Source organism: Manacus candei, unplaced genomic scaffold (assembly GCF_025592945.1).
Source record: "Manacus candei isolate 608988 ecotype Guabito, Panama unplaced genomic scaffold, ASM2559294v1 h1tg000071l, whole genome shotgun sequence".
NCBI classification, from domain to species: Eukaryota; Metazoa; Chordata; class Aves; order Passeriformes; family Pipridae; genus Manacus; species Manacus candei.
Window position 1 is genome coordinate 5,464,862 of NW_026138119.1, and position 11,556 is coordinate 5,476,417.

The window sequence follows — 11,556 nt, forward strand, 5'->3', positions numbered from 1 at the left end:
GCTTGGGACCCCCTGCCCTGCCCTGGTGGTGGGCTTGGGGCCGGGGGGCTGCGGGCACTGGGGTCCCCCACCCTGGCACCCCACTCTGTGTGAGGAAGGGAAGGGTGGGAAACAGGGGGGGGAGTGTGACAGCATGTCAGAAAAACGCCCAACCAGCGCAGCCTCCTCGCCCCCTCTGCCCCGGGGCCACGGCTGCCTGCCGAGATCTGGAAGCGCTCCACCGGAATAAAATAAATACGTAAATAGGAAACCCAAGGCGGCTTCAGTTATTGCCGCTCTCCGGAGCTCCCCGCGCCTGCAGATTCCATCAGAATAATAATAATAATAATAATAATGATTATGATAATGATGATGATTATGATAATAACACTAATAAATCCCGGGATAACTCTTCCCCCGGTAGCTCGATCAGCAGGGGAGGGTCCGGGCGCTGTGGGCAGCAGCACCCGAGCCCCCCGAGCCCTGCGGAGGCAGCAGGCGCTCGGTGCCACCTCCCCGGCCCGTCCTGGGTGGGTTGTCCAGGGGCAGGGGGGACAGGCAGGGGACAGCCGGGGATGGGGGATACCCTGGGAATGGGGACACCCGGGGTAAGAGGATATACCCGGGGGGAGGAGGAGACCCGGGAAAGGGGGAAACCCGGCAAGGGGGGACACCCGGGGACGGGAGACACTCGGGGTGGGGGACATCGTGGGGAAGGGGGGACACGGTGGGGGACGCACCCAAGAGGGGGACACTCGAGGAAGGGGGACATCCGTGGAGGGGGGGCACACCCTGGGGAAGGTACACCTGGCGGGGGGGACACGCGGGGGACGGGGAACACCCAGGGTCGGGAAACCCGGGAAGTGGGGGACACCGGGGGAGGGGGGGACACCGGGGGAGAGGACTCCTGGTGGGAGGGAGACACGGGGGAAGAGGGTCGGCCGGGCAGGGGGACACCCCGGGGGACAGAGGGGGTTCCCGGGGGGTTCCCGGGGGGTTCCCGGGGGGTTCCCGGGGGTCCCTTCCCGCCCCCCCGCCCCGCGCGCGGCCGCGTGCTGCCCCCTGCCGGCCGCGCCACACCCGCCACCCGCCCAGACCACGCCTCCCTCAGCGAGACCACGCCCACAGAGGGCATGGTCACGCCCTCCACAGCGAGACCACGCCCTCCAGCGAGACCACGCCCCAATGGGTGTTTTTGTCCCCAAGCGCGGCCCCGCCCCCTCATCGCGGCCCCGCCCCCTTGGGAGGCCCCGCCCTCTCGAGCCCGCAGGTTCCGGTTCCGGCGGCGCCGGGGCAGGTGAGGGGCGGCGGGTCCGGGGGGGATCCGTGAGGGGAGCGGAGTGCGGGGGCTTCTCCTCCCTCCCCATGGAGCTCGGGGACCGAGGGGCGGCTGAAACCATCGCGGTGAGGGTTGCGGTGGAGTTCGCGGGTGTTTGTTTGTGAAAACGAACCGGGTTTTCTGTATTCGTTTGTTTGTTTTTTTTATCCTCGCAGTAGCCTGATCTACCTCCTCAGGGAAAGAAATGATGGCCATGTGTTACGTATCTAAAAATATATAATATATAACCACACACAACCTACTAGGAGTGGTGCATGTCCGTTTATCTATCTATATTTATTTATTTATATATATTTATATATATACTTCCATATATATATTTATATGTATGTATAATATATATTTATATGTATCTATATATGCTTATTTATTTATGCTTGTGTGGTGATAATAGCCCAAATATTCCGACTGTGAAACATTGTAAAACAAAAACAACAACAACAACGAAAAAGTTTTTTTTTTTTATGAATTATTTTAAATCCACTATTTAACTTAATTTAAGGGTGATAAGGAAATGGAAATGTGTGTTTTAAAGACCTTTTGCATAGTGTTCTCCAGGTGGCATCTTGTTTCTCGTCCCAGGGTGGGTCTGGGGGCTCCTGGCTGTGCCTCTCCCCATGTGGGGCAGTGAGATTGGGGGTCTCTGAGGTTGCACCCCAGTGCACTGAGGGGGTTGGTGGTCCCTGAGGTGGCTCCTGGGTCACAGCCCCCTCCCTCCCAAAAACCAGGCAGGGCTTTGCTGGTTACAGACCCCCTCCATGTGCTCTCAGAGCCCCCCAGGTGTGGCACAAAGGGTTTGCCCCAGGCCTGGGCTCTGCTGGGTGTGTTTCCATCCTGCACCCAGATAACTCCAATGTGCAGCTCTGCATGCAGGAGATAATTTGGATACACCTCTGTGGTGTGTGGGAGGAGATCCCTGTGCTGCTCTTGGCTGCCTTTTATATCAGGAAAGGGGGGGAGGAAGGCCGTGTTTTCTTCTGAGTGCCAAACTGCTGAAAAGGCTCGTCTGTTTTAAAGGGAGTGGAAAAGCCCTTTGGAAAGGAGAGCTGTGTGTGGGAAGCCAGCAGTGCCATGCTGGAGTGCCCCAGGAGGGCTGTGCACGGAGCAGAGCACGATGCCTTTCCTGCACGGATTCCGCAGGATCATCTTTGAGTACCAGCCCCTCGTGGACGAGCTCCTGGGGCTGCTGGTGATGCCGGACAGGGAAAGGCAGAGCTCCCTGGAGAGGTAACCAGAGGGGGCTGAACACCCCGGGGGGCTCTAGGGGGGGATGGTTGGAGCTCAGAGGTCAGGCAGCACTGCTGCTCATCCCATAGCCCCTCCTTTTGCTGCAGTTCTTTGGGAATGTGGGGGTGGAGCAGAGCAAACACAGGGACTATGTGTGCTCCTCTGGAACTGCCTGACCCCTGGCAATAAAACCTAAACTGGGGCTCAGCTGTGGCCCACAACGAGCAGATTAGAGGGTGGGTACAGGACCAGAGGGGAGGCCAGGGATTTTTGTTATTCTGGTTTTTCTTCTTCCCTGGTACCCCTTTGGCCCTTACACACCTGAGCTATGTGCTGTCCACTGAGTAACTGGTGGGTTTTTGTGTGTCTCAAGCCCTGCCTGTCTGGGCAGTGACAGGAGCCAGCTCTCGGCTGTGAGACGAGTCCTGGAGAGGGAGACCCACTCCCCGTTTTATCAGGAAGGTGTGAGCTATGCCCTGCTGAAGGTCACCGAGCTGGGGCTCGTCCCTGCTGCAGAAATCCTCCTGGAATTTGGTGCTGACCTCAGCTTTGAAGGTAAGGCTGGTGGGAAGGGGGCTGGGCCTGGAGGAACCAGCAGGTGACAAGCTGCCCCTAGAGGTGGGGATAGCTGGGGCAGAAAGAGGGGGAGCTGCCAGCTCAGTCCCCTGCTCCTTGCTGGAATAGTGTGAATGTGTTTTGTGGAGACCCAGCCACAAGGATGAACTGGGGGGATACCCAGGGGACCAGTTTGCAGCTTTGGGGGCTTTTGGCAGGATGGAGCCATTGGAGCAGCAGAACCTGGGGGGGGTCTATGACAGCCCTGTTCTCGTGGGCATTGCTGTGTTCTCAGGGCCCGCCCCAGCTGCCTCTTTCCACTTTTGGCAGGTGCTGGGGCCGTTCTGGGGAAAGCCCCTCACTCTCCCTGGCTGTGCTTTTGTCCTCAGATCCCGTCACCTACTACACCCCCCTGCACATCGCGGTGCTGCGCAACCAGCCGGACATGGTGGAGCTCCTGGTGCACCACGGCGCCGACATCAACCGGAGAGACCGGGTACGGGCTCTGCTGCCTGGGCATGGCCCTGCTGAGCCCCCCTGAGCCTTGGCTGCAAGGTCTGCTGTGTGGGGACAGCCCTCCCTGCTCCCCTTCTCCTGGGCCTCACCACACGCTGCTTCCCCTTGGCACATCCCTGTTGTGCCTGTTATCCATAGAGCTCCGATGCTGTGGCAGAAGTTCAGGTTGCCTTTGGCTGAGGAAACCTGCCTCTGCTTTGGAGCAGCAGGTGGGAGGAGGCTGGAGGAGACAGACCTCTGCCTATGGATACACTGGAGAAGGTTCACTTTGATTTTTGGGCACGGGTTCAAACACGCTCTTACGCTGGGCGTGATGATGCCCCAGCAGTGACTCTCCAGAGGCACTCACAGTGTTTAATTCTTGCAGTGTTTGATACTTACTGGTGTTCTCTAACCCTCTGTGCAGATCCATGAGAGCAGTCCCCTGGACCTGGCCAGCGAGGAGCCCGAGCGGTTGCCGTGCCTGCGGCGGCTGCTGCAGCTGGGGGCCGATGTCAACGCTGCTGACAAAAACGGTCTGTGTGCCCCATCCACCTCCCCCTGCTGCTGGCCCCCAGGGTGGGCTGGGTCCCTCTGTCCTGCTGCTGCTTGTGCTTCCTGGTTACAAGTGGGTTTGGAAGTTGGGAGCAGGCTGCAGAACCTCCCCATGCTTGGTGTTTTCTCCTTGTGTGCTGACCATGTGAAAAGGGTTTAAACCAGCCCTGCACAGCCTGTGGGAGTTGGGATGGGACTGTGCCTCCATAGCCTTGTGGTGCCCACGTGCTCTGAAACTCGCCTTGCTGTGGCACGTGTGCCCTCTGAGGCCACCATCAGCCCTGCACATGTGGCCTGTGTGCACAGCTGTTCACCATCACAGGGGCAACAGAAGCCTCCGCCAGAAGGAGGAGGGTTGTGACTCCCTGTGTTTGGCTGTCTGGTGGGTGGGGTGGACTGTTTTCCTTCCTGCCTTTTGGGGTGCCACCCTGCTGTCACGTGGCTGAGCGATTGCTCCATTGCAGGGAAGACAGCGCTGCTGCACGCCCTGGCCAGCAGTGATGGTGTCCAGATCCACAACACTGAGAGCATCCGGCTCCTGCTGGAAGGAGGTGAGGGCGACCTTCTCCCCTTTCTGCACTGGCTGATCCTTTGTGCAGCACCAGGCACTGCCCTCCCGACTCCTTTATGTTCCCACTGGAGCAGAGTAAAGCCCAGCAGTGCCAGAGTTGGTGCTGGCCTGGCCTCATGGTCTGTTACATTTTCTGTCCTTTCCTGCAGGCGCGGACGTCAGGGCCACCACCAAAGATGGTGACACTGTCTTCACCTCCATCATCTTCCTGCTGGGGGAGATGGCGTGCAGCAACACCGAGGAGGCCCAGGTCATCAACCGCTTCTGCTTCCGCGTCACGCAGCTGCTGCTGGCCCACGGTGCCAACCCCAGCGAGTGCCCGGCCCCCGAGTCCCTCACCCACCTCTGCTTCAAGAGCTTCAAATGCCACTTCCCGCTGCTGCGGTTCCTGCTGGAGTCAGGAGCTGCCTACAACTGCTCCCTCCACGGTCCCTCATGCTGGTCAGGCTTCCACATCGTCTTCGAGTGCCTCTGCTCGCACCTCAGTGTCTCTGAAGATGACAGCTTCTCCACAGACCTCATCCAGAAGGGCCAGACTCTGCTGGAGCTCATGATGGCCAGCTCACAAGCCATCCAACTGCCCAGCAATTTCGAGGTCAACACCAGCAGCTGTAGGTACCACGGGGAGAAGGTCAGGACTCTGTTCTGCTCTCTGAAGCAGCTGGAGCGCTCGCCACAAGCACTGAAACATCTCTGCAGGGTGTTCATCCGGCAGCGCCTTAAACCGTGGCCAGTAGATGTCAAAATCAAGGCTCTACCTCTCCCAGACAGGCTGAAGTGGTACCTCCTCATCGACCACGCTGCTGCCGGGCACGAGGACCTCTGAGCCTGACAGTGCCTCTATGTCTCCTTCCTCCACTGTCCTGCTGTGCCTGCAGCCTCTACATCTCTGCTCTGGACAGTTTTACTCACAGCAAAGAGGTGCTGCTGTCCATGTGCCCATGGTTTGGCCAGTGCTGCCCACGGAGCCCCTCTCTGTGGCATTCTGGGCACAATATCACACGTGTGTCTGTGGAGGTCTCGTCGCTCTGGTGCACATCATGGGGGGGGTGGGCAGAGCTCTGTGGGTCTTTGGGGTGGAGAGAGCTCCTGGGCACTGGGGAGCCAGATACTGGGGCAGAGGGCTGGTTTTGGGGGAGGTTAAGCAAAAGCCTGGGGGCAGGACCAGTGTGTTGGGTGCTGTGACTGGACAGGCAGCGTGTCCCCTCTCTCCCAGTGCTGCCATGGGTGGGTGACACAGTGCCTTAGGTGTCTGGTGGAGTTGTGCCTCGGGGTGCTGGGAGAAGGAGAGCACTGGCAGCACTGTCCTGGCTTCCTGCCTCCAGTCCTGGTGGTGGAGGCAGGTCCAGCATCACCCTGTGGGTGTGGATGCCTTCCTTGCTCAATCTGGGCTTCTGAATCCAGGGATGGGAGTGAGGGGAAGCAGGGCTGGCAGCGGTGGCCAACTGCTGCACACCCTCTGTGTTTCTGCACCCCATCCTGGCACAGAGGACCATTCACCAGGCATGTCTTGGAGGTGCTGGGCTCCTGAACAGACAAATGGATGCTTCTTGGCTTTGTGGTGTGTTCCCTGTGCAAAGACAAGGAACAGACAGCTAACTGCTGAGTGCCTTGTGCCTCCCTCCCTGTTCCTTGTTTTTTTTCCTTGCTGACTGCTCCCAGGTCCTCATTCTCCAGTGCCTCCTTCCCAGGAACACAGAATTGCAGCAGGACTCTGGGGTTTTCTTTTCAACCTGCTACTGGAACCTGCAAACTCTGGGGCTGCACCTGGAGGGTTTGAGTCCCAGCCTTGCCACCTGGCTCCCTCCTCCTTCTAAGCATCTGCTTTTTTGTGACATGCCAAAGACTGGCTGCAGAGCTGAGCCCCACACAGTTTTGTTTTGGTTTTTTGTTTGTCGTGGGGAACAGATGCTGAAGAGGATGAAAAGAGGAAAAATCTGTTCTGATTAGGGACAGTTTACAGTAGGTGGATCTGGGATTCCCTGGCAGTTTGGCAGCAGAAGGGTTGTCTCCCCCATCACCCTCCTGGCAGCATCTGAGTTTTACCCTCTCCCGCCCCGTGGAACTGGAGCTGTGTGTCCTGATGACCTGGTGTTTAAAAAAAACCCAGTAATGTGATCAAATTCTGCCCTGCTGTCTGGAATGGGAACTGAGCAATTAAACAAGGCCTTTTGTAATAATGACAGGGGCTTGTTTCTTTTGCAGGGGAGGTGGGGTGGAGGAGGGGGCTCAGGGGGATGGCTGGAGGGTTGGGGTCTGCACATGGGCTGACCCCCTGGCACATGCTGTGCCAGTGTTGGCTACACTGGGCTTGGTTTGGTTGGCCTGAGCCAGGTGCCACCTCCCTTTTTGCTGCACGTGTGGGAGACCTGCTCGTGGGTTTAAAGGACAGGCTCCCTCAAAGCCCCAGAACCTGGTGTTCCCTCCCCAACCCACCACAGGGAAATCAGAGAGATCTCTCCTGTTCCCCTTACCCAGCTTGTTGCTGTGAGCAGCCAGAAGGGGTCAAACACCCAGACATGGAATACAGCCCAGACTGTCCCAGAGGTGCTCCAAGCACCTGTTCACTACCAGAAACCCTGTGGTCAGCAACCTGCTGCTGCCCACAGATCACCTCTTGCATGGGAGACCCTCTTGCTCCTGTCCAGAGCCCCCCGAGGGTGACACCGAGCCAACATGCACCTGACACAGCCCACGTGCAGAAGTGCAACAGCAGGAAAATGTATTTGGCAAACACCTCTTTTCACAGACAGCAGCAACCTGGAAGACAAAGTCCCGTCCTTGTCACCAGCCCCAGAGAAGGGGGAGTCACGACACGGGAGAGACCTCCTCCCGCTGCCCTCATCTCATGGCGAAGGTGTAGACGTGGTAGATCTCGTCAGGGAAGTTCTCCTGGCGCTCCTCGGCCAGCAGGTGCAGCCCAGCCCGGCGGATGATCTTGCGGACCACGTCCAGGTCCCGGCAGACGCTGCTGTCCACATCGTCCATGATCACCCCCTCCTGAGCCATGTTGTCCTTGATGACCACGATGCCGTTGGGCCGCAGGCCAGCCCGGCACCGCTTCAGGAAGTCAGAGAGGTGGTTGTCGGTGAGGTGTCCTGGAGGGGCAGAGCAGGGGTTAGAAGGCACAGGGTGACCGGGAGGAGGAGGCCGTGAGGCTGCGTTTGGGATCCCTCCTGATCCAAGTAGCCAAATACTTGAGCCATTTGCAGGGGGAAGCTTTATCTTGGGGTGTCCACCTTTTGTCCCACAACCCAACTCATCCAACCCACACCTCTGCCCTGGCCTCGGAGGGCTTCTGGGAAAAGACCCATGGCGGGGAAAAGCACAGTGCCCTCAATGCCCCTCTGTGGGGCAGGGATAGGGGGCAGATTCACATCCCAAACTCCCACTCATGCTGTGATGCTTATCCTTCATGCAGACCTCAAGCTGCTCTCTCCCCAGTGCATGAGGCACCTGCCCCTCGGGGGAAGCTGGACAGGACAGGTTGGAAGCAGAGCAACCCTCACCGATGACCCACTGGATCCAGATGACATCGTAGGAGTTGGGCTCGGGGCTGAAGTCCTGGAGGCCACAGCAGAAGTAGTTGCGCACCCGCCTGCCCTCCTCGCCCAGGTAACTCTTGGCCTTGGTGAGGAAGTCCTCTGTCACGTCCACCATGTCCACTGTCTTGAAGAGGGGCAGCAGCAGCCGCTTGGTGATCCGGCCGATGCCGGCCCCGCAGTCCAGAGCACGGGTCGTTCCCGTCCGGTTGGGGCCCTCCTGGAACAACAACCGTGAGGGGCTGAATCCCACAGAGAAGAAATGGGAAAACCACATGGGACAGGACTGGGGAACCCGCTGCAGGGGAAAGCTCTCCCAGCATGCAGCAACAGAGGACTCCACAGAGCAACTGGGCGGGAAGAGCACAGCTCCATGCTGGGAGGAGGACAGGGTTTTAAGAGCATGACAGACCATGCCACCTACCCGCAGAAACCTCTGCAGGAACTTCCTGGAGCTGTTGATGTCGATGCTGGAGATGTGGCCGTAGCCCCCCAACATGCCATCCACTGTGGCGGGCACGTCCTTCCAGTACTTCTCTGCCTTGGAGTAGAACTCAAACTCGTTCTCCACCACCTCGCTCGTCATGCTGGCCGAGGGCACGTGCCCACACGGGACTTGCTGCTCTCCTGGGATGGGAAAATCCTGAACCAGGGAGGCAGCGTCAGCCCTGTGAGCACCCCACTTCTATTTGTCACCCCTTCCCCCTCCCCAGGGCTATTTCAATATCCAAAACCCTTCAGCTTAAAAGCTGAAATCCCGATCTAAAACCTCGTATCTTCTGGAGGCCAACAAGCCCTTCCTGGGCAGAGATGCCTCAGCCAGAACAGGCATCCCAGAGCCTTGCTCAGCAATACACCCAATTAAATTACTATTTTTTTTTAAGGGTGACCCATCCTTTTTCACCTATTCTGCCTCTTCTTTCCCTGTCTTAACATTTTACAGATTACATGTTTATCTGTGGCAACAGCCCCATCACTCATCTCCAATTACAGCTGAAGTTGCTAAAAGTTATCCTGAGCACCTACCTGAGGATTGTAAATCTCAGCCGTGACCGTAAGTTAGGTATTTGCAATATAATAAAGTCAAGGTATAATCAGCAATACAAGCTATAAATCCCCCCCAGGCATCTCATAATTCAAACCACTGTGGATTTGATTAACTGCGCCGAGGATTAGAAACTAGATTTAAGGTGGCCAAAGGGTAAATTCAAGGACTTCAAACACCTTTACAAATAAAGAAATATATAGTGTCCGTGGCTTGAATTTGCTGGCAAATATCCCATTAGACACAAAACCTTTTCTATGGCAGCTTAGGCAGGTTTGGGGGCCCCACATGGCCTGGAACAGCCTGGGGGTGGAGAAGGGGGACACGGCACCTCACCTTACAGGTCACCGGTGGAAATCCAGTTTGGCTCGGTGGTGCCAGAAGCCGGTCTGTGCTGTGATCTAGGAGCAGAGAAGATGGGATTTTAGTCCCAAACCACCCCTTCAATCCCACCAGTGTGAGCTGCAGCCCCAAGGAACTGGAGGTAAGAGCCACCCTGACCCCACAGACACCTCCAGGGGAGGCTGGGAGGCAGCAGCTGCTGCTGCCCCGTAGCTCAGAGGCTGAGCCACAGGGGCAGCCAGGGCATGGAGGGTTCTGGCCCCACTTTTGGAAGCGCTGCTGTCTGATGCCATAGGCTGGGACCCACGTTCACCCTCCAGACACGTCCCCCCCTCCCTGGCTCTGGGTTTGGCTTGGTGACTCCCTGATTACGTTTTTCAGACTGGAGAACACCCAGGAGCCCGTGGAACGCGGAGGAGCAGGTGGAGGCCGGTTCTCGCTCCACCGCCATGGGGAGGAGGAGGTCACACGGCGTGTGTATGTGTGAGGGAGGTCAGCTCAGTGTGGGGCCCTTTGCTCGAGCCCTGGGGTCACTCGCAGGCTGGGGGGCTGCAGGGAAAGGGGGTGGGCAGGGGGGGGTGTCCCCAGGCCGAGGGGGGAGGTGTCGGGGGGGGTGTTACACCTGCCCTTTGTGCTGCGGCGGGCGGTGCCCGGTCCAAGGCCTAACCCGGCCCCCTCACCGCCCCCCATCGCTGTGGGCGCCCCCTCCGCGCTCCAGGCCCCGCGGGCCGCCCGGTGCAGCCCTACCGGCCGGGGGGGGCCCAGGTGCGGCCCGGGCAGCTCCGCCGGCCCCCCCCAGCCCCGGCCCGGGGTGTCCCCGGTCCCGCGGGTCCCGCGGGTCCCTCGGGCCGCGACCCCCGGCCGCCCCCCCCGTTACCTCCGGCGGTGTCCGCGCGCTGCCCCCCCCGGCACGGGCGGCCGCGCGGACCAACCGGGCGCGGGCGTGTCGGTGACGTCACCGTTACGTCATTGGGGGCGGGCCCTGCCCCGCACTCTTCCGCTGCTGCCCGCGAGGGGGCGCTACAGGGACGGCGGGGGTCGGGTCGGGACGGACCGGGATGGACCGGGAGGGACTGGGATGAACTGGGATGGACCGGGATGGACTGGGATGGACCGGGATGGACCGGGATGGATCGGGATGAACTGGGATGAACTGGGATGGACCGGGATGGAATGGGATGGACTGGGATGGACCGGGATGGAATGGGATGGACCGGGATGGACTGAGATGGACTGGGATGGACTGGGATGGAATGGGATGGACCGGGATGAACTGGGATGGACTAGGATGGACCGGGATGGACCGGGATGGACTGGGATGGACTGGGACAGGCAGGGGTGGACTGGGACAAGCAAGGATGGACTCGGACCAACGGGGACAGACTGGGGCGGTCTGGGGCAGATTGGAACAGAATGGGACAGGCAGAGACGGACTGGGACAGGCAGAGGCAGACTTGGACCAACGGGGACAGACTGGGACAGACTGGGGGGGACAGACTTAAACGGACTGGGAGAGGCAGGGGCGGACTGGGACGGACTGGGACAGGTAGGGGCGGACTGGAACAGACTGGGACGAACTGGGACAAGAATGGGTAGACTGGGGCGGACTGGCACAGGCTGAGGCGGCCCGAGGGGAGCGGGCGGGCACCGCTCGGCTCTTGCGGGGCAGCCGGGCACGGGATGCCGGCGGGGTGTCGGGGCCCGGGGCTGCCGGGGAGGGCGGCGGGTCCCGGGTCACCAGGACAAGCAGCCGTGGGATGTCGTGGTCGGGCTGCCCGCCTGTCCCCGGCCGTACCCCTGCTCTTGTGCCCGGCCCTGTCCCTGTCCCGCCGTTGTCCTTGTCCCGCTCCGGGTCCCGTCCCGTCCCCTCCCGCCGTGTCTCACCGGGGCCGCCAGGGGGCGCTGT

At 59.7% G+C, this 11,556-nt stretch overlaps 2 protein-coding genes across 4 annotated transcripts; one reads left to right on the top strand and one right to left on the bottom strand.

Annotated features, from left to right (window-relative positions):
- Window positions 1-1,232: 1,232 nt before the first annotated feature.
- ASB6 (ankyrin repeat and SOCS box containing 6) lies at window positions 1,233-6,901 on the top strand. Of its 2 annotated transcripts, none has more exons than XM_051807729.1 (7): window positions 1,233-1,276; window positions 2,336-2,545; window positions 2,919-3,100; window positions 3,490-3,596; window positions 4,023-4,131; window positions 4,615-4,701; window positions 4,871-6,901. In XM_051807729.1, the coding sequence occupies exons 2-7, from the start codon at window positions 2,433-2,435 to the stop codon at window positions 5,545-5,547; spliced, it is 1,275 nt and encodes a 424-aa protein (XP_051663689.1). In that variant the 5' UTR covers window positions 1,233-1,276; window positions 2,336-2,432; the 3' UTR covers window positions 5,548-6,901. The 2 variants fall into 2 exon arrangements, with proteins under 2 accessions (XP_051663689.1, XP_051663687.1); XM_051807727.1 differs by lacking the exon at window positions 1,233-1,276 and adding an exon at window positions 1,290-1,383.
- A 517-nt stretch (window positions 6,902-7,418) lies between these two features.
- NTMT1 (N-terminal Xaa-Pro-Lys N-methyltransferase 1) lies at window positions 7,419-10,615 on the bottom strand. Of its 2 annotated transcripts, none has more exons than XM_051807745.1 (5): window positions 10,528-10,615; window positions 9,645-9,709; window positions 8,688-8,906; window positions 8,231-8,483; window positions 7,419-7,819 (listed from the first exon to the last, which is right to left on the bottom strand). In XM_051807745.1, the coding sequence occupies exons 3-5, from the start codon at window positions 8,847-8,849 to the stop codon at window positions 7,563-7,565; spliced, it is 672 nt and encodes a 223-aa protein (XP_051663705.1). In that variant the 5' UTR covers window positions 8,850-8,906; window positions 9,645-9,709; window positions 10,528-10,615; the 3' UTR covers window positions 7,419-7,562. The 2 variants fall into 2 exon arrangements, with proteins under 2 accessions (XP_051663705.1, XP_051663707.1); XM_051807747.1 differs by having other exon boundaries at window positions 8,688-8,890; window positions 10,528-10,609.
- Between the last annotated feature and the right edge of the window lie 941 nt (window positions 10,616-11,556).

Bases quoted from the DNA above. Each gene is read 5' to 3' on its own strand.
- NTMT1 (XM_051807745.1), bottom strand. From the start codon at position 8,849: ATGACGAGCGAGGTGGTGGAGAACGAGTTTGAGTTCTACTCCAAGGCA. The intron at 8,484-8,687 runs GTAGGTGGCATG...TTGTTGTTCCAG, and splicing joins TCCTGCAGAGGTTTCTGCGG to GAGGGCCCCAACCGGACGGG. The intron at 7,820-8,230 runs GTGAGGGTTGCT...CTGCCCCTCCAG, and splicing joins CTGGATCCAGTGGGTCATCG to GACACCTCACCGACAACCAC.
- ASB6 (XM_051807729.1), top strand. From the start codon at position 2,433: ATGCCTTTCCTGCACGGATTCCGCAGGATCATCTTTGAGTACCAGCCC. The intron at 3,597-4,022 runs GTACGGGCTCTG...CCCTCTGTGCAG, and splicing joins ACATCAACCGGAGAGACCGG to ATCCATGAGAGCAGTCCCCT. The intron at 4,132-4,614 runs GTCTGTGTGCCC...GCTCCATTGCAG, and splicing joins CAACGCTGCTGACAAAAACG to GGAAGACAGCGCTGCTGCAC.